The 23,311-nt window shown below is 41.1% G+C and overlaps 1 protein-coding gene across 1 annotated transcript in view; it reads left to right on the forward strand.

Annotated features, from left to right (window-relative positions):
* The window catches only part of lmbrd1 (LMBR1 domain containing 1), a 297,592-nt gene that overhangs the window by 30,862 nt on the left and 243,419 nt on the right, over positions 1 to 23,311 (forward strand). Inside the window, exons 2-3 of the mRNA XM_072558080.1 lie at positions 8,293 to 8,469; positions 21,082 to 21,145. Coding sequence (XP_072414181.1) covers positions 8,293 to 8,469; positions 21,082 to 21,145 — 241 coding nt within the window. The remainder of the gene's footprint in view (positions 1 to 8,292; positions 8,470 to 21,081; positions 21,146 to 23,311) is intronic.

A 23,311-nucleotide genomic window follows, 5' to 3' on the forward strand; every position in this document is an offset into this window, starting at 1 on the left:
CAACCCTCGAACTCAGCACCATCTTCCTGACCTCTCCACCCCCACCTCCACTCCGGCTTATCACCCTCACCTTAACCTCCTTCCACCTATCGCATTTCCAACGCCCCTCCCTCAAGTCCCTCCTCCCTACCTTTTACCTTAGCCTGTTTGGCACACTTTCCTCATTCCTGAAGATGGGCTCGTGCCCGAAACATCAATTCTCCTGTTCCTTGGATGCTGCCTGACCTGCTGCGCTTTTTCAGCAACACACTTTCAGCTCTGATCTCCAGCATCTGCAGTCCTCACTTTCTCCATTTGGATACAGAACTGGCTGAAAGGTAGAAGACAGAGGGTGGTGGTGGAGGATTGTTTTTCAGACTGGAGGCCTGTAACCAGTGGAGTGCCACAAACTTCGGTGCTGGGTCCACTACTTTTCATCATTTATATAAATGATTTGGATGTGAGGATAAGAGGTATAGTTAGGAAGCTTGCAGATGACACCAAAATTGGCGATGTAGTGGACAGTGAAGAATGTTACCTCAGTTAACAATGGGATCTTGATCAGATGGGCCAATGGGCTGAGAGGTGGCAGATGGAGTTTAATTTAGATAAATGTGCATTTTGGGCAAACAAATCTTAACAGGACTTATACACTTAATGATAAGGTCCTAGGGAGTGTTTGTGAACAAAGAGATCTTGGAGTACAGGTTCATAGCTCCTTGAAAGTGGAGTCCCGGGTAGATGGAATAGTGAAGAACATGTTTTGTATGCTTTCCTTTATTGGTCAGAGTATTGAATACAGGAGTTGAGAGGTCATGTTGCGGCTGTACAGGACATTAGTTAGGCCACTTTTGGAATATTGTGTGCAGTACTGGTCTCCTTCCTATCGGAAAGATGTAGTGAAACCTGAAAGGGTTCAGAAAAGACTTACAAGGATGTTCCCAGGGTTCGAGGTTTTGAGCTATAGGGAGAGGTTCAGTAGGTTGGGGATGTTTTCCCTGGCACGTCCGAGGCTGAGGGGTGACCTTATAGAGGTTTGTAAAATCATGAGGGGCATGGATAGGATAAATAGACAAAGTCTTTTCCCTGGAGTGGGGAAGTCCAGAACTAGAGGGCATAGGTTTAGGGCGAGAGGGGAAAGATATAAGAGAGACCTAAGGGGATACTTTTTCACCCAGAGGGTGGTATTTGTGTGGAATGACCTGCCAGAGGAAGTGGTGGAGGCTAGTACAATTGCAACATTTAAAAAGCATCTGGATGGGTATATGAGTAGGAAGAGTTTGGAGGGATGTGGGCCGGGTGCTGGCAGGTGGGACTAGATTGGGTTGGGATATCTGGTCAGCATGGATGAGTTGGACCATGCTGTACATCTCTATGACTCTGTGACTCTAAATGGCTTAGCAAGCCACTAATTGTATCAGTCGAATTGTATCAGTCTCATGAAGAAATGAAATGAAATGGGATAGACCAGCAAGTATTAGCCTAGGCACCAGAAAAGACATCTACAGAAATAGCCCTGTTGACCTTGCAAAATACTCCTCAGTGACCTCTGTGGGCTAGTGTAAAAATTGGTTAGAGCTGTCTCACAGGTTTGCCAAGTAATAGCCAGACATTTGATTTATTATTGTCCCATGTACCTAAGGTTTTGGTTTACATGCAATACAGGCAGATCATAGTATACCAGTAAAGACCTAAAGAGAGAGTAAAAAGAGCCAGGAGGGGACATGAGATGTCATTGGCAGAGGGGGTTGAAGATGCATCCTTGTGGGGGACTGGTGTTGACAACTATTGTGGAGGAACTGCTGTTGTTTATCTTCACCGATTGAAGTCCATAGGTCAGGAAGCTGAGAATCCAGTTGCAGAGGCTGGAGCTGGAGTTTGGAGATTTGTTTGATTGAGATTATAGTGTTGACATAGTTGTACTTAAGGAATTATACCTGGCAGAAAAAGTAGCAGACACAGCCATTACCATCCCTGGGTATGTCCTGTGCCAGTGGCAGGACAGACCCAGCAGAAGTGGTGGCACAGCAATATACAATCCAGAGGGAGTTGCCCTGGGGTTCCTCAACATTGATTCTGGACTTCATGAAATATTGTGGCTTCAGTTTAAACATGGACAGTAAAACCCCTGCAGGTTACTAGGTACTGTCCTCTCTCAGCTGATAAATCAATGTCCCTCCATGTTGAAGAGCACTTGGAGGAAGCACTGAGGGTGACAAAAGCGCAAAGTGTATTCCAGGTGGGGTATTTCAGTGTCTACCACTCAGAGTGGCTTAACAGGAGCACTTTTGATAGGCTGGTTGGGTTTCAGGGACATATCTGGCAGATTAGGTTTGCAGCAGGTAGTAAGGGAACCAAGTGGGTGGCACAGTGGCTCAGTGGTTAGCACTGCTACCTTATAGCACCAGGGGCCCAGGTTTGATTCCAGCCTTTGGCCTCTAGTTATGTGGCGTTTGCAAATTCTCCCTCTGTCTGTGTGGGTTTCCACCGGGTGCTCCGGTTTCCTCCCATAGTCCAAAGATGTGCAGGTTAGGTGGATGGCCATGCTAAGTTGCTAATCGTGTCTAGGAATATGTAGGCTAGGTGGATTAGTCATGGGAAATGCAGAGCTATAGGGATAGGGGAGGGGCTGAATCTGGGCGGGATGCTCTTTGGAGGGTCATTGTGGACTCGATGGACTGGAAAGGCCTGCTTCCACACTGTCAGGATTCTATGGTTATAATAGAACTGCATTTACAACATTATCACTAGTTGGCAAACTTACCACGAGATATTGATAATAACACAATAAGATTGAATTTGCACACTGATAAGGAGGGAAAATATACTTGACTTCATGTTTAACAATCTACTGGCTGTAGATGCATCTCCCTATGACAGCATTGGGAACTGCACAGTTCTTGTGGAGTCAAAGTCCCACCTTCACATTGAGAAAATACTCCATAGTGTTACATGCACTATCACTGTGCTAAAGGGGACAGACTTCAAACAGGTTTGGCAACTCAGGGCTGGGAATCCATGAGGCACTGTGTCAGTCAGTCATCAATAACAGCAAAACTGTACTCCAGCACAATGTGTAACTTCATAGCCTGACAAACCCCACCCATTGAAGCTTTACCATTAATCAACAGCCCAGAATACTGAAGGAAGTGACCCTGGAAATATTGAATATATTTCGGTCATCCAATTTAAAAGACATGATAAGATTAGATTCCATACAGTGTGGAAACAGGCCCTTCGACTCAACAAGTCTGAAGAGTAACCCACCCAGTCCCATTTCCCTCTAACTAATGTACCTAACACTATGGGCACTTTAGCATGGCCAATTCACCTGACCTGCACATATTTGGACTGTAGGAGGAAACCAGAGCACCCGGAGGAATCCCACGCAGACACGGGGAGAATGTGCAAACTCCACACAGACAGTTGCCCGAGGCTAGAATCGAACCTTGTACCCTGGTGCTGTGAGGCAGCAGTGCTAACCACTGAGCCACCATGCCACCCCTATTTTGATAACAGAGCATTTTGAAACCATTAACAGGATTGGACAAATCCAGCATGGGTTTATGAAAAGCAAATCGGACCTAAAAATCAACACGTCTTCTTTGATATGTCTAGTCAAGAGGATAAGGGAGAACCAATGAATGTGATGCATTTGGCTTTTCAAAAGGCTTTAAAAAGGTCCATCATTTTAGTACATTAAAGCCCATGGCATTGGGATAATATATTGTCATGGATTGTGATTTGGTTTATACATTGGAAACAGATTGTTGGGCAGTGACTAGAAGTGGTGTACCACAAGGATCAGTGTTTGGTGCCCGGCTATTCATGATATATATAAATGACCTGGCAACATTCTCAAGTTTTGATGTGATCTGGTTTGATTTATTACTGTCATGTGTGCTGAGATACAATGAAAAGTGTTGTTTTGAGTACTGTCCTGACAAATCATACTTTACATAAGTACGCCAGGGTAATAGAACAGAATGTCGAACATAGTTTGCTGATGGCACAAAATTGGGTGGATTTGGGATTTATAAGGGTGATGCAAGAAGGTTTCAAGATGGTTTAAACAAGTTGCCTGAGAGGGTAAACAATGAGGCAGATGCAGTTCAACATGGCTAAATGTGAAATTATACACTTTGGTGTGAAAGGCAGAAAGGAAGAGTATTATTTAAATGGTAATATATGGGAATTGTGTATGAATTCGGGATGCCTGTGTACACCAGTAAATGAAAGTAGATAGATGCAGCAAGCAATTTGGAAAGTAAATGGTATTTTGACATTAATTGAGAGATTAGAGTTTAGAAGTTTAGAAGTAGTACAGAAGTCTTACTGCAGTAGTACAGGATCTTGGTGCGACCATACAGTGCAGTTTTGGTTTTCCTAACTAAGAAAGGATATACTTGTCATTAGAGGAAGTCATGTGGAGGTTCACTAGGCTAATACTAGGGATGGCAGGATCTCCTATGAGGAGAGATTACTTTGGGTCTGTATTCACTACAGTTTAGAAGGATGAGAGGGGACGGATTGAAGCTTATAAAATTCTAACAAAATGGGACAGACTAGATGAAGGGAGGATATATTCAATGGTTGAATGGTGTGGAACCATGGTCTCAAGATATGGTGTAGACCATTTGGGACTGAGATGAGAAAAGATTTTCTTCACTGAGTTGTAAACCTGTGGAATTCTTTACTACAGAAGGCTGTAAAGGCTAAGTCACTGAATATATTCAAGAAAGAGAGAGATATGTTTACAGTTTAAAGGGATCAAGGTGAATGGAGGAACAGCGAGAATATGACATTGAGATTTAGAATCAATCATAATGTTGAATGGTCGAAGTGCTATTCCTCTTATTTTCTATGTTTCGAGAACAGAAACTGTCCCTGTCACTCTACCCAACTCCCATGGTTCATTGCATCCTCCAAGCCAACCTATGTCAATCTACTCAACATTTATGGCCCAGATGCAAACTTAGAATCAACTTGTGCAGAACCATGCCACCCACTCCCTATTCTTTTCGTTTACATTTGCAATGCCAACTCATCCAATATTAATGATCGGTAAACCTTGGAACTACTGAAATTGAAAAAAGATATAATTAAGAAAAAATGAAAACTCTCACTGATAATAAAAGGCCATTACTATGTGGAAGGTTGTTTATTCCTGTACAACAACAAATATTTATATTCATAGTCCCACTTCAAAAATGTTATAAGCTTTCAGAGCTGTCAAACTGTTGATTTACATGCATCCCACTGTGTTGATGAAAAGTTGTGAAATCAGGCATGAAAACTGGTGTAAAGCAAATATAATGATGGTGCTTGGGCCTCTATCAAGAGACAGAATGGAATAGTGTTTTTTCTTATAATACTTGAAGTTAGGAGATTATTTTAAATTCATCATGCTCGACCAGCATTTATTGCCCAGCCTTAGTGGAAGTCAAGTACAACCACATTCCTGTGGTCAGGCCAGATAAGAATGGAAGATTTTCTTCAGAAAAGGACATTAGTGAACCAGATGGTTTTTCTGACAATTGACAATGGATTTTATGGGCATCATGAAACTCTTAATTCCATTTCTTTATTTAATTCAAATTCTACCATGTGTGGTGGTGTGAATTGAACCCAGGTCTCCAGAACATTGCCTGGGTTTCTGGATTAACAGTCCTGTGATAATACTACAAGGCCATAGCCTCACCTTGAAGTGCTTTGATAGCTAAACTGCACTGTTGTCAGCTTCCTCATGGGATCCATTCACAGTTCCAATGAGTATCCATTTTTTAATCTAAAAGTGTACCTGACAACTCCCAATAGTATCCTGAGACCATATCCAAAACAATACCTGAGCATGAGAGAGTGAGGACTGCAGATGCTGGAGAAGTCAGAGTTGAAAAAAGTGGTACTGGAAAAGCCCAGCAGGACAGGCAGCATCCGAAAGCAGGAAAGTAGACGTTTCCCAAAATGTTCATGTCCAGAATGTCGACTCTCCTGCTCCTCAGATGCTCCCTGACCTCCTGTGCTTTTCCAGCGTCACCTGTTTTGGCACCTTACTATGCCAAAGAACTTGATTAAGTTTAGACCTTCTGCCAGTTCCAATCTGCTCAAATCATTCTTTTGCTATTGCAAGATCAACATAAATTGAAGGGAACTACAGTTTTTTTGTGTTCACTTGCTTATGTGCATTGTGGATAACTGAAATTGAACCTCCCCCCTTTCCCTTGTCCCTGTGAAAACAGTAGGAGCTGCATTTGTGGATGGAACTTCTGGATTTGGATCTTTGGTATCATTTTTGCTCAGACAGAGAGCATTTCTATCCGCGCAAAAAAATTAGGCATCAGTATTTCAACTGGCAATCTGTCGCTGCTAGTCGCCATCTTGTATTGTTTCATTTATTAACTTTATTCACTTGACTATGGGCTTGTGGCATAACGGTAGTGCGTCTGACTCCACATCAGAAGTTGTGTGTTCAAATTGCGTCAGGCTCAATTTCTTTGGGCGGCACGGTGGCTCAGTGGTTAGCACCGCAGCCCCATAGCGCCAGGGACCTGGGTTTGATTCCAGTCTTGGGCGACTGTTTGTTTGGAATTTGCACATTCTCTCCGTGTCTGCGTGGGTTTCCTCTGGGTGCTCAGGTTTCCTCCTACAATCCAAAGATATGCAGGTTAGGTGAATTGGCCATGCTAAATTGTCCATCGAGTTAAGTGCGTTAGTCAGAGGGAGATAGGTCTGGATGGTTGCTGTTCGGAGGGTCGGTGTGCCTGTCGGGGAGAACGGCCTGTTTCCATGCTGTAGGGAATCTAATCTAATCTATGAAGTGGTATTTTATGAGATGCCTTTTAGACTTTTAGATGTGCTGTACCTACTATGTTATTCTTGTTTTTTTTATTACAGTGACATTGGTCAAGCAAGTTTCTCCCTTTTGAAATCTGTTGACCGTTATTTTTATCTTTAGTTTCTTAATGTTTTTCAATTTATTATTTCCCCCTCACCTGTCTGTATTGATGTCTATAGTTCTCTGAACATAATTTGCTTCTCTTTAGATATAATAATTGCAAGATTAATAAGTAGAGTATTTTTAGGTCTTTGGACATTGAGATGGTAAGAATAAAATGTTTTGACTATAGTAACGTGTATATCAATGGTACAAAACCTAGGCTTTGGAAAATGTGAATCATGTTAAAGCGTTAATTGAAGGAGGGGAAAGATTATTTTTGCTGCAGTTCAGACTCTGTCTTTGAACTTGGTTTCATTCTGCGAAGATTAAGACCTACTTTGCATTGCCAGCAGTTATAATATTGCAACCATAGATTAATCTTAACAGCAGTAAATAACATTTTAATCAACCCCTCTGAAAGGGCTTGTTGACTCTACAAGCCACTTTTGATTTGGAAATAGGTGTTACACTTCGACTGAACTCCTCTCATTTTTGGAGATTCACTTGCACTACTTCTATTCTGGTTTATTGCATCTGTTTCTCCTGATGTGGTCTCTTCTACATTGGAGAAATCAAGTGCAGACTTGGGGTTCGCGGTGCATCTGTGCTTTGTACACTCCAAACAATACCACCTTCCAGTTACCAGCTATTTCAATTCCCCATCCCATTCCCTTGGTGACATGCCCACTCTGGGCCTCTTCTGCTACCACATGTAAACTGGTGGAACAACACCTTATATTCCACCTCAGGAACTTGCAGCCCAATGGCCTCAACGTAGAGTTAACCAGTTTCAAAATCTCCCCACCCCCATTCTCATCCCATGTCCAGCCCTCCTCTTCCTCTCTGCCTCCATGATTTGACCTAACCTGTCCATCTTCCTTCTCACCTATCTGCTTCCACTCTTCCCACTGAACAATCACAATAATCCCATATCTGCATCCACCTATCATCATCCTACCTACCTTCCCCCAGCCCCACCCACCTCCCTTTATTTATTTCTGAGCTCCTTTCCCACTCCTAATACAGGGTCCTGACCCGAAATGCAGACTTTGCTGCTTCACCAATGCTATCTGACCTATTGCGCTCTTCCTGCTCCAAATTTTATCAACTCATTTTTGGTTCTACTAATGCATATTGAAGCTTGCCCCACCACCACCTGTTTCAAATGATTGTAGTTTTGATTCAAAAATTGTTTTAAATTTTGTTAAGATCTTCAACAATATCCCAGTGTGAATCAAGACCTTTTGACAAATTTGTTTGTGCTTGTCCTTTGAAACAAAACAGTTGGTAATCTATTGCTAACAGTGTATGTGTGAGCTGTTGTGCTTTGTCAGAAGTAATCATTTCCACTAATGTTTACTTTTTGTGTTTTCTAGGCAATTCTGGTTTTTTGTTGGACATATATCCGTCGATACCAGAGCCAGCAAGAAAGTGAAGTTGTCTCTACCATAACTGCTATTTGCGCACTTGCTGTAGCATTGATTACTTCATCACTGCTGCCTGTTGACATATTCCTTGTTTCTTACATGAAAGATTCCAGAGGGTCTTACAAGGTATTATACAAATATGAGGCTAAACTGAAGATTGGTATGGACATGTAAACTGTGCAGTGATTCTGGAATATATATCTTTTACAATAAAATGCTTATTTCATAAAGCTATTCTATGACACTCTACAGGATTTATTACCACATGGTAATTCCATTTATGAGTTTCTGGTGTGTGCAGGAGAGAGGTTCAGAGGAGGACAGTTAATATTCCATAACAGTTATATTTGTGGAAAGTTAGTTGTTGGAGAGAGTCATGGAGTCTTACAGCATGGAGACAGGCCCTTTGGCCCAAAATGATCCATGCTGACCAAAATGTCCATCCATGCCAACCCCATTTCCCTGCACTTGGCTCATATCCTCCTGAATCTTTCCGATCCATGCATTTGTCCAAATGCCTTTTCAGTGTTGTTAATGTACCCAACTCAAGCACTTCTGGTACCACTTCTGTGTGTACCACCCTCTGTGTAAAAACATTGCCCCTCAAGTTCCTTTTTGTTCTTTCCCCTCCAACCTTAAGCTGATGCTCTCTAGTCCTCAATTCCACAATCCTGGGCAAAAGACTGAGTGCATTCAACCTATCCATGCCTGTTACAATTTTACACACCTTGATAAGGTACCCTCCCAGTTTCCTACTCTCTAAAGACAAAAGTCCTAGCTTGTCCAAACTCCAAGGTTCCTGTGTTCCACTACACTCTTTAAGGCCCTACCATTCACCATGAAACTCCTACCTTGATTTGACTTGCCAAAATACGAGACCTCACACTTACCTACATTAATCTCCATTTGCCATTTCTCGGCCCAGTTTCACAGCTGATCAAGGTCCAGCTGCAATTTCTGACAACTTGCCTCACTGCCCACGGTACCACCAATTTTAGTGTCATCAGCTGACGTATTAATCATTCCTTGTGCATTCTCATCCACATCATTGATATAGATAACAAATAATAGTGTGCCCAGCACTGACCCCTGAGGCACTCCACTAGTCACAGACCTCCACCATTATCCCCTGCTTCCTACCATCAAGCCAATTTTGCCAGCTTGCTCTGGATTCCATGTGATCTAACCTTCCAGAGTAGTCTACCATGTGGAACCTTATCAAAGGACTTCCTGAAATCAACCTTCCTGATCACTTCATCAAAGAACTCTAACAAATTTGTGAGGCATGACCTCCCACTCACAAAGCCATGCTGACTACTCCTAATCAAACCCTGTCTTTCCAAATGCATATGTACCTTATCCCTCAGAATCTTCTCAAAGATGTTAAGCTTCTTGGTCTTTACTTCCAGGCTTTTCTTTGCAGCCCTTCTTAAATAATGGCACAACATTCGCTACCCTCCAGTTTTCTGGGACCTCACCTGTGGCTAACAACGATGACAAAATATCAGCCTGGGCTCCCGCAATTTCTTTTTTAGTTGCAGTGTTCTTGATTATATCTGGTCAAGACCAGGATATTTATTCCCCTTCATACATTCTAATATGTCCAACACCTCTATTGTGATATGGACTGTCCCCAAGAAATGTCATTTCTGTTCAATTTATTGTTTGGCTTTATTTTGTAAAATTTTCTCAGTTGAGTCTTGCTGCCTTGAGTATTATACAGGAATGTATAGCTTCATGTATTCGGTTTTTACTTGCAAATTGAACATTGTGGAATGTGAACGGGTGTATAGTGGACAGATGAAAGCAATATGCGATGGGTGTTTTTAACACCACCAAACCTCTGCTATTGTAAAGCTTTGTGGGGTAATGCATAGCATTATCACTGTGGATTTCGTGATTTTTCTGAGGAAACCATTGACCATTTTGAAGTGGCCTTGTTTGTTTTGTTGAAAACTGGTAACCTGATCAATGTGTCCATTTCTTGTCTTTAAGTAGTTGGTCAGAGGTTTTGCTCACCAGTGATGTCTATGTCGACACTTAATCAGGTGATTTACAAAGAATGAAGATTGTCAGATCTAACCAGTGTTGTGCTATGAAAGATAGAAAGGGGGCCAAGAGAGGAGAGGGAGTAGCGTTTGTTGTACTTATAGAAGGTATTCCTGGAAATATGTCCAGGGAAATTATTTGGGTGGAACTGTGAAATAGACAGATGATCATCATATTGTGATTGTACTGTATACACCCCAAATAGTCAGCCGGAGATTGAGAAAGAAATCTGTCAGGAGATCTCAGTTATCTATAAGAATAATCGGGTGATAATGGTTGGGGATTTTAACTTTCCAAACATAGACTGGGACTGCCATAGTGTTAAGGGCTTGGATGAAGAGGAATTTATTAAATGTGTACAAGAAAATTTTCTGATTCACTATGTAAATGTACCTACTAGGGAAGGTGGAAAACTTGACCTACTCTTGGGAAATAAGGCAGGGCAAGTGATTGAGGTGTCAACGGGGAAGCACTTTGGGGCCAGCGACCATAAATTTATTAGATTTAAAATAGTGATGGAAAAGGATAGGCCAGATCTAAAAGTTAAAGTTCTAAATTGGAGGAAGGCCAATTTTAACGTATTAGGAAAGGACTTTGAACATTTGATTGGGGGTGGATGTTCGCCAGTAAAGGAATGGGTAGAAAGTGGGAAGCCATCAAAATGAGATGAGAGTCCAATATGCTCTGGTTAGAGTATAGGGAATGTTGGATGACTAAAGAAATTTTGGTCAAGAGTAAAAAGGAAGCATAGGCAGCAGGGATTGAGTGAATCCCTAGAAGAATTTGGTGGGCAAGTTGTTGGAGGGAATGCTGAGGGACAGGATATGCATGTATTTGGAAAGGCAAGGACTGATTAGGGATAGTCAAAATGGCTTTGTGCAAGTCTCACAAACTTGATTGAGTTTTTTGAGGAAGTAACAAAGAGGATTGATGAGGGCAGAGTGGTAGATGTGATCTATATGGACTTCAGTAAGGCTTTTGACAAGGTTCCCCATGGGAGACTGATTACAAGGTTAGATCTCACGGTATACAGGGAGAACTAGCCATTTGGATACAGAACTGGCTCAAAGGTAGAAGACAGAGGGTGGTGGTGGAGGGTTCTTTTTCAGATTGGAGGCCTGTGACCAGTGGAGTGCCACAAGGGTTGGTGCTGGGTCCTCTACTTTTTGTAATTTACATGAATGATTTGGATGTGAGCCTAAGAGGTACAGTTAGTAAGTTTGCAGATGACACCACAATTGGAGGTGTAGTGGACAGCGAAGAAGGTTACCTCAGATTACAAGAGGATCTTGACAGGTGGGCCAATGGTCTAGGAATGGAGGTCCTAGGGAGTGTTGCTGAACAAAGAGACCTTGGAGTGCAGGTCCATAGCTCCTTGAAAGTGGAGTCGCAGGTAGATAGGATAGAGAAGAAGGCATTTGGTATACTTTCCTTTATTGGTCAGAGTATTGAGTACAGGAGTTGGGAGGTCATTTTGCAGCTGTACAGGACATTGGTTAGGCCACTGTTGGAATATTACATGCAATTCTGGTCTCATCCCTATCGGAACGATGTTGTGAAACTTGAAAGATTTCAGAAAAGATTTACAAGGATGTTGCTAGGGTTGGAGTACTTGAGCTATAGGAAGAAGCTGAACAGGCTTGGGGTGTTTTCCCTGGATTGTCGAAGGCTGAGATATGAAACCTTATAGAGGTTTACAAAATTATGAGGAGCATGGATAGAATAAATAGGCAAAGTCTTTTCCCTGGGGTGGGGGAGTCCAGAACTAGAGGGCATAGGTTTAGGGTGAGAGGGGAAAGATATAAAAGAGACCTAAAGGGCAACCTTTTCACGCAGAGGGTGGTACGTGTATGGAATGAGCTGTCAGAGGATGTGGTGGAGGCTGGTACAATTGCAACATTTAAGAGGCATTTGGATGGGTATATGAATAGGAAAGGTTTGGAGGGATATGGGCTGGGTGCTAGCAGGTGGGACTAGATTGGGTTGGGATATCTGGTCAACGTGGATGGGTTGGACCGAAGGGTCTGTTTCCATGCTGTACATCTCTATGACTCTGAGTATACTTGAGGAAAATCAGGAGGACAAAATGGGAACGTGAAACCGCATTGGCATATTGGATAAAGGAGAATCCGAAGAGATCCTACATATTCATTAAGGACAAAAGAGTAACAAGGGAAGGAAAAGAGTCCCGTAAAGATCAGCAAGGCCACCTCTGTGTGGAACTGCAGGAGGTTGGGGAGATACTAAATGAGTATTTTGCATCAGTGTTTACTATGGAGAAGGATATGGAAGATAAGACCGTGGGGAAATAAATACGACATCTTGAAAGAGATCCATATTACAGACGATGTGGTGTGGGAAGGTGGCTAAATCCCTGGGACTTGGTCAGGTGTACCCTAGAACACCTAGGAACCTAAGGAAATGTTGCTTGGCCCCTTGCTGAGATAGCCAGAGATGAAGGGTCAGAAGACTGGAGGGTGACTAATGGGGTGCCACTATTTAAGAGATATGGTAAAGAGAAGCCAGGTTATTATAGACTGGTGAACCTGACATTGGTGATGGGCAAATTGTTGGAGGCAATCCTGAGGGACAGGATTTACATGTGTTTGAAAAGGCAAGGATTGTTTAAGGAGCGTCATCATGGCTTTGTGTGTGGGAAATCATGTCTGACTAACTTAGAGTCCTAGAGATATGCAGCACATAAACAGACCCTTCAATCCAACATCTCCGTGCTCACCAGATAGCCTATATAAATCATCACATAAAATCATGAGGGGCATGGATAGGATAAATAGAGAAAATCTTCTCCCTGGTGTGTGGGAAACTCGAAGGTATAGGTTTAAAATGAGAGGGGAAAGATTTAAGGGGCAGCTTTTTCACACAGAGGGTGGTGAGTGTATGGAATGAGCTGCCAGAGGAAGTGGAGGAGGCTGGTACAATATAACATTTAAAAGCCATCTGGATGGGTCTAGGAATAGGAAAGGTTTAGAAGGATGTGGGCCAAATGCTGGCAAATGGGACTAGATTTATAAAGGATATTTGGTTTGCATGGATGAATTGGATGGAAAGGTCTGTTTCCATGCTGTGCAGCTCTATGATTTTGTGCTTTTAAGACCAGTGACATTTTTGGAAGGCTATTACACTTATTGTAGTTGACAACTGCAGGAAGCTGTTTCAACTAATTTAAAGAAAGTCAATGTAATATAGCAGCCTTGGAGTACCCATTCCCCTCCCAATTTGGCTAATTTGGCAAGTTTGTACCATTGAGAATGATTAATTTTATGTTAATTTGCATTACAGCAAAAAACATTTTAGATATTCAGTGCCAATTAATTATCGAGTCTACACCTTTTTAATGTTAAACTGATATATTTTAAGATGCTAAATCTGGTAATGAGATACTGACAACTTACATAAATAGTGACGAAGGCTTATACAACTATTTTATTTAGCAGTTTCAATGATTCAATTAGGGTTTAAATAAAATAACATAAAAAAATTAAGAAAGTTAAGAAAAAGTCCAAATCTAAAGTTTTGAAATGTGTAAAGCAAAAATGTGTGGATTGCTTAAAAACAAGGTCAGCATTATTCGACAGGTTAGTCTTGCTAGGAAAGTGATGTAAAAAAGGTAACCTTTGTGTAATATTGTGAGGCATCCACATGTGAACAATCCAATTTCTGCACACATGGATGATTCTCTCTGTCATGCGGCATTTGCTTTTCCCCAGTAAAGGGACAACATTTACTCATTTGTACACAATCCACCATCAAATATTTAAAGTCTCAATGATTTTTGGTTATTTACAATTAATTTAAAAGAAACAGTGATAACCGATCTTTTTATTCTTTCATGGGATGTGGTGCCAATGGCAAGGCTGACATTTGATGGCCATCATTTGTTTCCTTTGTACCAAGTGGCTTGCTGGAGCCACTTCAGAACACAGTAAGAATAAACTGTAGGCTTTGAGTCACATGTTGTCCAGATAAGGATGGCAAATTCCTTTCCTAATTCGTGAATCAGGTTTATTTTTAGAGCTGTCACTGATAGTTGTCATGGTCACCATTGCTGAAACTGGCTTTGTGTCTTGCTGAGAAACACATTTGATGAATCACAGTCTGCAATAGCCAGAGATGCCGGTGTTGGACTGGGGTGTACAAATTTAATAAATCTCACAACACCACGTTGCAGTCCAACAGGTTTAATTGGAGCACTCAAGCTTTCGGAGCACCGCTCCTTCATCAGGTGGTTGTGGAGGACACAACTGTAAGGCACAGAATTTATAGCAACAGCTTACAGTGTGATGTAACTGAAATTATACATTGAAAAATACCTTGATTGTCTGTTGAATCTTTCATCTGTTCGAATACCATGATAGTTTCACTTCTTTCATATGTAAATCACAAAACTTCTTTTTAAAAGTTGCATTCTCAGGTTAACTGTAACAATTGGTGTTAGCTAGACAATATGTTGAAGGTGTTAGCCCCCCTGTGTTCTCTATCTGTGCCATGATGTTTAGATTGATTCTAATCTAAAAAGTGAGATAACAGAGTTTTACATGAATTCATACCGTTTTTGAGCAAAGTACAATGTGACTCTGCAAGTACAAATTCACCCCACAAACGTATATGCATATGTGTGCATGTGGTCTTTGTGTCTGTGTACGTGTGTGCCTGGGTTTGGGGGGTTGTGAGTGTGAGAGAGAGTGTACAGTATATGAGTGTAGAGTGTCTTAATTATGTGAGGGGGTGCATGTGAGAGTGTGTGTGTGTCTGTGTGTGTCTGTGTGTGTCTGTCTGTCTGTCTGGGGTGGGGGATTGTGACTGTCTGTGAGAGAGAGTGTATATGTGTGTGCGTGAGTGTAGAGTGGTCTAAGTCTCTGAGAGGATGCATGTGTGAGTGTGTGTGTCTGTGTATATGTGATTCCGTGTGTATGTGTGTGTAAAGGAATGCCTGTCTGTGTATGTGTATTATATATATATAGGGGTGTCTGTGACACTCCGAGACACACACAGACCCACATGCACACATATACACATACTTTTTTAACTCTGCAATAGCCAGCAGCTTATCATCAGTGGTGATTGATTCTATGAAATGTAGTAGTTGCAAGCATTGAACTTTTTAAAAAATTTACCCATTCTATATTGTGTCTCATGGTCCTCCTAAATAAATGAACATAACGAGCTCTGGGTGAAGTGTAAGTCTTCTGCCATTTTTAAAGGTCTGAATCAAATCTTTACAACTTTGATCACGTGAAATACAAATCTGTAGCTCAGTTTTTTTTCTGATAGCTTAAGGCCCTTAAACTAAAAGGCATTATATTTCCGTTATGTTGTCAGGCTAAGAAGTACTTGGTAGATTTGTTTATGAATTTCACTCTGCTAAACTGGTTTAATATTGGTATGCAGGGAACAGGAAGAATCACTCTTTGGCTAAATTAACTTGCTTCAGATGCATAAAGTTACGATATGCAGAGATCATAGTTCCTCAAATTCACACTTCTGTAAAAGGTGTGAGATTTACAGTTTGCAATCCTTTTTGAATTATCTAAAGGCAAATGGTTGAGTTGCTCCTGGCTATAACTTTATCGATTGTCACGCTACCATTGAGATTTGATGCTTGTTGCTTTTAAATATAATCTTCCCTGATTCTACAGAAAAGTCACAGTCTGTTCTCTAACTTTTATTTAAAATGGTTTATTATGCATCATAGCAATAGCAGGCTTTTATTCTCTGATGTTCACCCATTGTAGTTGCTATGGTTCTTTCTTCAGATGTGGGAGCATAAACTGTGTGAAAGATTAGGAAAGACTATGAAAGATGAGTAATCTTATCTTCTTTAGTGTCCTTTTAAAGCAACTCAGACCGTCACCTCTTCTGTTGAGTCAACATAAACAACAAAAAGAAAAATTCCATTCTATGCCCACAATATCATTTAAATTCATTTAACTCCAGTGGTTCTCCCTTTTTGCTTTTTAAAGCATTTCTGAACTGATGAAGTTCCAAGTATTTCCTTTTGGCAACTTTCTACATGATTGTCTCCTTTACTGTTTCTTCCCCGAGTTATACAGAACCAGTTACTTGACTGATTTTTCCAATGAACTTTGAGAAAAGTCATACTGAAACAGACCCTTTGGTCCAACTTGTCCATGCTGACCAAGTATCCCAAGCTAAACTAGACCAATTTGCCTGTGTTTGGCTGATATCTCCTTACACCTTTTCTATTCATAGACCTGTCCAAATGTCATATAACTATTGTGATTGTACCATTTCCTCTTAGGCAGTTCATTCCATATATAAACCACCTTTTGTGTGAAAAAGTTACTCATCAGGTCCCTTTTAAAATTTTACCTTGTCATCTTAAAGTTATGCCCTCTCGTTTTGAATTCCCTAACACAAGGGAGAAACCATTGCTATTCAAGCTACCTGTGCCCCTCATGATTTTATAAACCGCTATAAGATTACCCCTCAATCTCCTATGCTCTGGTGAAAAAAGTCCCAGCTTAACCATCCTCTCCTTGTAACTCAAACCCTCCAGCCCCAGTAGCATCCTTGTAAATGCTTACTGCATCCTCTCCAATTTAATAATATCTGTCCTGGAGCAAGGACTCCAGAACTGTAAGCAGTAGTCCAAAAGTGGCCTACCCAACATCTTGTACAACCGCAACGTGATGTCCCAATGAGTTAAGTCTACTCAAACTGCTAAACCAGTTTAAAGGCTTCTTTCAAACTCCAAAAGACTGGACTACCACCAATCAAACTGCCCTTCTGTTGGTACAAAACTGTTCTCAACTGAAACCGGATTGCGGCCCTCGTCTATATTTCTGTATGTCATTCAACAAGTCGATAGTTGTAACATTATGGGCGGCATGGTGGCTCAGTGGTTAGCACTGCTGCCTCACAGCACCAGGGTCCCAGGTTCGATTCCAGCCTCAGGCGACTGTCTGTGTGGAGTTTGCACATTCTCCCCATGTCTGCGTGGGTTTCCTCCGGGGTGCTCCGGTTTCCTCCTACAGTCCAAAGATGTGCAGGTCAGGTGGATTGTTCATGCTAAATTGTCCATGATGTTAGGTGCATTAGTCTGAGGGAGGTGTGTCTGGGTGGGTTACTCTTCGGAGGGTCGGTATGGACTGGTTGGGCTGAAGGACCTGTTTCCACACTGTAGAGAATGGAAGTTAGAGTATTCCATTGAGGCTGGTTTTAAAAAGCTTTATATCACTGTATATTTTCACATTTTAGAATTCAAAAGTTATTAATGAACTTTGTATAGTGTGATCAGCATTGAGTGTCAGATAAAAAGGCAAAACTTTGAACTATAATTGAAGAAGTCAGAGAAATGTAGAAACTAGGTGCAGGAGTAGGTCTTTAGGCCCTTTTGAGTATGATCATGGCTGATCCTCACTGCTGTAGTATAGAAAAAATGGAAAAAGGCTTTGGTTCAGCTTGTCCACATTGACACTTTGCTGTGTTTACGCCATATCCCTGTAAACCTTTCCTATTCATGTACCTGTCCAAATGTATCTTAAATGTACGTGCATCTACCATTCCTCTAAGAACTCTAAATTAGTCAAGTGTTTTCCTTTTGGGAAAACTATGTTACCTCTATCTGATCACCTTGAACTTACCCAGGTGCCCTGTTATAACATCTTTAATAATGTAATTCTAACAGTTAACTTACATCAGATGTTAAGCTAATTGATGTGTAGTTTCCGGCTTTCTGCCCTTTTTAGAGTAAGGGAGTTACAGAACTGTTTTCCAGTCCAATGGATTCTTCCCTGAATCTAATTGATTTTAATTTTCCAAACCCACACAACTAATTAAATTCTTAATGAATACTTTGCATCGGTATTCACCAAGGAAAGGTGTTGAGGTTATGGATAGATATTTGATTACTCCAGGTCAAGTTGGCATTAGGAGGGATTCTAAAAGTCATTAAATTGGACAAGTCCTTGGGTCCGGATGAGATCTATCCCAGGGTACTGAGGAAAGCAAGAGAGGAAGTAGTTGAAGCCTTAATAGATACCTTTGCAGCATCCTTGCACGGGTAAGGTCCTGGAGGACTGGAGAATTATCAACATTGTCCCCTTGTTTAAGAAGAGTTGCAAGGACAATCCAGGTAATTATAGACAGGTGAGCCTGACGTCAGTGGGAGGAAAGCTGCTGGAGAAGATACTGAGGGATGGGATCTATTTACATTTGGGAGAAAATGAGCTTATCAGTGATAGGCCAGATGGTTTTGTACAGGGAAGGTCATGTCTTACAAACTTAATAGAATTCTTTGAGGAACCAAGTTGTTGGAGAGAATCCTGAGGGACAGAATTGTGTGTATTTGGAAAGGCAAGGACTGATTTAGGAGTAGTCAACATGGCTTTGTCCGTGGGAAATCATGTCTCACAAACCTGATTGAGTTTTTTGAAGAAGTAACAGAGATTGATGAGGGCAACACGGTAGATGTGATCTACATGGACTTCAGTAAGGCGTTCGACAAGGTTCCCTATGGGAGACTGATTAGCAAGGTTTGATCTCATGGAATACAGGGAGAGCTAGCCATTTGGATACAGAACTGACTCAAAGGTAGAAGACAGGGAGTGGTGGAGGATTGTTTTTCAGACTGGAGGCCTCTGACCAGTGGAGTGCCACAAGGATTGATGCTGGGTCCACTACTTTTCACCATTTATTTAAATGATTTGGATTTGAGCAAAAGAGGTAGAGTTAGTAAGTTTGCAGATGATACCAAAATTGGAAGTTTAGTGGACACCGAAGAAGGTTACCTCAGATTACAACAGGATCTTGATCAGATGGTTTAGAGGTGGCAGATGGAGTTTAATTTAGATAAATGGGAAGTGCTGCATTTTGGGAAAGCAAATCTTAGCAGGACTTCTACATTTAATGGTAAGGTCCTAGGGAGTGTTGCTGAACAAAGAGACCTTGGAGTGCAGGTTCATAGCTCCTTGAAAGTGGAGTCACAGGTAGATAGGATAGTGAAGAAGGTGTTTGGTATGCTTTCCTTTATTGGTCAGAGTATCAAGTACAGGAGTTGGGAGATCATGTTGCAGCTGTTCAGGACATTGGTTAGGCCACTGTTGGAATATTTTATGTACAGTTCTGGTCTCCTTCCTATTGGAAAGATTTTGTGAAACTTGAAAGGGTTCAGAAAAGACTTAGAAGAATGGTGCCAGGGTTGGAACATTTGAGCTATAGGGAGAGATTGAATAGGCTGTGGCTGATTTCCCTGGAGCATCAGAGGCTGAGGGGTGACCTTAGAGAGTTTACAAAATCATGAAGGGCATGGATAGGATAAATAGACAAAGTCTTTTCCCTGGGGTGGGGAAGTCCAGAACTAGAGGGCATAGGTTTAGGGTGAGAGGGGAAAGATATAAAAGAGACCTAAGGAGCAATCTTTTCAGGTAGAGAGTGGTACGTGTATGGAATAAGCTGCTAGAGGAAGTGGTGGAGTAGTACAATTGCAACATTTAAAAAGGCATCTGGATGGATATATTAATAAGAAGGGTTTGGAGCGACATGGGTCAGGTGCTGGCAGGTGGGACTAGATTGGGTTGGGATATCTGGTCGGATGAGTTGGACTGAGCGATCTGTTTCCGTGCTGTACATCTCTATGACTCTATTTACACCCCTTGTCGTTAAGCTGATGTTAAACTCACTGCTCAAAAATTTAAGTTTGATCTTTTTTCAAAATAAATGTTGCCTTCACAGAATCAAAACCCAAAAACGAATTATCTCTACTTTTACGATCCAAATCACCAAATACCAATACAATATCACATATTTTCACAATGTACGAACCTAATGGTAGTTCCAGGCAATCAAGCAATGATGCATCTTGTGGATTAGGACATGTTGCTTTATTGTAAAAATTACATTTCTGCAGTACCTTTTGAGATGTTGGGCAATAACTAGATTTTTATAATTAGAATATTTTCACTTCAGCAGCAAGGAGGACTTCAAACTTGAAAAAACTAAGAACAATAATGTTCCCCACTCTAAATAGACACTTCTGAGATAGTTTGAATGGGAATGAGATGTAGAACCTGAATACACGTACATCCAAGTCTAAGCAACACAGTTTTGAAATTTCAAAGCTAAGCATGTAGTTTTTATCCTAAATGCTATTGAAATTTTTAAATGCGAATGAGCACCTTTGCATATGTTCCATGTCAGAGACAGCAAGCACTGAAGATCTGAAATATTAAGAAGAATGCCGTTGCCCACCCAAAACCAAACCCAGTGTCTGCATGGGTTTCTTCCGGGTGCTCCGGTTCCCTTCCACAATCCAAAGATGTGCAAGCTGGATGACTTGGCCGTGCTAAATTGCCCATAGTGTCAGGGATGTGTAGGTTAGGTATGTTAATTAGGGGAAACGTAGAATAATAGAGGAATGGGTCTGGGCAGGTTACACTTCGGAAGGTCGGTGTGGACTTGTTGGGCCAAATGGCCTATATCCACACTGTAGGGATTCTTTTAAAAAAAATTTGCAATTTTATTCCCAAATGCCTGCTAAAGCTAAGCAGTCTGAAAAGATACATTTGCCTTCATTAAGCTTCGCACAGTTTGAAAATCCCTTCTGCAACTATCTTTTTAAAATAAAAGCCCACTCTATCCATAGTGTTTTATCAGACCGCTATCTGTGCAAGTTGTACTTTCCAATAATCTCATGTATGTTTGTTCTAGGAATGGGCAGCAGACAACATCACAAGGCAGAATATTGAAGACACTGTACTGTATGGGTATTACAGTAGGTATTCCGATTCTTGCAATGTTTTAGTAAATCTAATATTACAACATAAATCCTTGCCCAAGTTCATAAAAATTGATAATGATATAAGCATGGTTGTTATTTTAAAAGTATGTTTGTTTTGACCTGTGCTCTTTTCTTTTCTGCTTGTGCTATTCTAAGTGCACAGATAAATTCTCTTGTTTTGGTCTTTCTTATAGCTTATGTAATGCTGTACTTAGTGAAAGATATTTCTGAAACTTTAGCATCAACTTGATTTGAAATTATGTTTTTGGAAGTTGCTTATTCTGGCTTTCTTTGGAAACCTGCTTGCGTATTGTCTGGGTGGACCATGTGAAGCAGGGTATGATGTTTCGTACTGTGATGTGGAGAAGGAACCAATGTTGGGCTTAGTGTTATAAAATGGCTGTGTCAGTCAAAGTGATGAATAGTTAGCTAATGGTTACCGTTACCATGGTAAAATTTAGAAGGAGGTTTGTGATAGAAAAAGAATATTTCCTTACTTCTATATTCTATATACTTCTATATTATTAAAGGATTGGACACTCTGGAGGCAGGAAACATGTTTCCACTGATGGGTGAGTGCCGAACCAGAGGACACAGCTTAAAAATAAGGGGTAGACCATTTAGGACAGAGATGAGGAGAAACTTCTTCACCCAGAGAGTGGTGGCTGTGTGGAATGCACTGCCCCAGAGGGCAGTGGAAGCCCAGTCTCTGGATTCATTTAAGAAAGAATTGGATAGAGCTCTCAAGGATAGTGGAATCAAGGGTTATGGAGATAAGGCAGGAAGAGGATACTGATTAAGGATAATCAGTCATGATCATATTGATTGGTGGTGCAGGCTCAAAGGGCAGAATGGCCTACACCTGCACCTATTGTCTATTGGTCTGAGCAATGAAGGCAAACATGCCAAATGCTGCCTTACCACCTTGTCTACCTGTGATTCAGCTTTCAAGAACTGTTTACCTGTTTGACAACACTCCCCAGGGCCCTGCCATTATTTGTATAAGTCCTTTCCTTGATGGTCTTACCAAAATGCAACGTCTCATTTTTATCCAAAGTAAACTCCTTTTGCCACTACTTGGCCCATTGGCCCAGGTTAACCTTGCAAGTCAGATCCAGCAGCTGCTATATATTTTGTAGTTGATTGGTTGGAGTTTGCTTGCATGGGAGATTTAGTAAGTAGAGGAGACTTGCTCATCACAAGTTCTGCAGTTGTGCTTATGGTATTTACAGATTGCCAGCATTCTTTTAGCAGAACTGTGGTTTATTTCTAAAGCAAACCTTTCCCTTTAGCTGGTAACTGTGTTCCCTGGGAATGTTGCCTCTGAGAAACCTTCCTCAGAAGACTGGTTTTAAAACAGAATTTCATAGTTTAACGCAAATCAATCTTAAGGTGGGTGCTATATTAATTTTTGATGAATCATTGTCTCACAAATCAAAGTCAATTATCCTGGAATTCCATGTGGAATGTCTTCCACTCTGCTGCTTATCTCAGACGTATTGAATTTTCACATCTTCAAAAACAGAAGGAGTAATCAAATTCCAAATGCTTTGCTTTGTGGTTACTATTAAGGTAACAGAGCAGCCTGTTTCCTTTTTGTTTGATTGAAGTGAATTAGCAAAAGTAAGTCATGTATCATTTGACAGCTTTTTATATGCTGTTGGAGATTGAATTACAGTGTGTAAACCAGAGCTACGTGTTCTGTACAGCGAAGATGGAAGTGTGCCTTAGTGTGTCTTGTCCACAAGAATCTGGCCAGGTGTTGGCTATCAGCAAACATCTATTCAAAAGAGAAATAATGCCATAAAATATCATCAGTGAGCTGCATGTGAGCAACAGTGGCCTACTTGGTGATGCCACGGGGTCGATAATTCAGAGCAGGCTGATGCTCTGTTGGCATGGATTGAATCTCATCATTATGGTGATATTACACAGTGTAATTTGAATTCGGTGAAAGAATAACTGGAATTTAAAGAAAAGCTAGCCCAATAGTGACCATATAACCACTGTTACTTGGTGTAAAATGTAACCACTGTTAATTGGTGTAAAAAACTCATGTGGTTCACTAATGACCTTGAGGGAAGGAAATCTATTGCCCTTACTTGGTCTGACTTAATCATGAGTTCAGACCCATAGCAGTGTGGTTGACACTTTGAATCA

Source organism: Chiloscyllium punctatum, chromosome 3 (genome assembly GCF_047496795.1).
Source record: "Chiloscyllium punctatum isolate Juve2018m chromosome 3, sChiPun1.3, whole genome shotgun sequence".
Classification (NCBI taxonomy): Eukaryota; Metazoa; Chordata; class Chondrichthyes; order Orectolobiformes; family Hemiscylliidae; genus Chiloscyllium; species Chiloscyllium punctatum.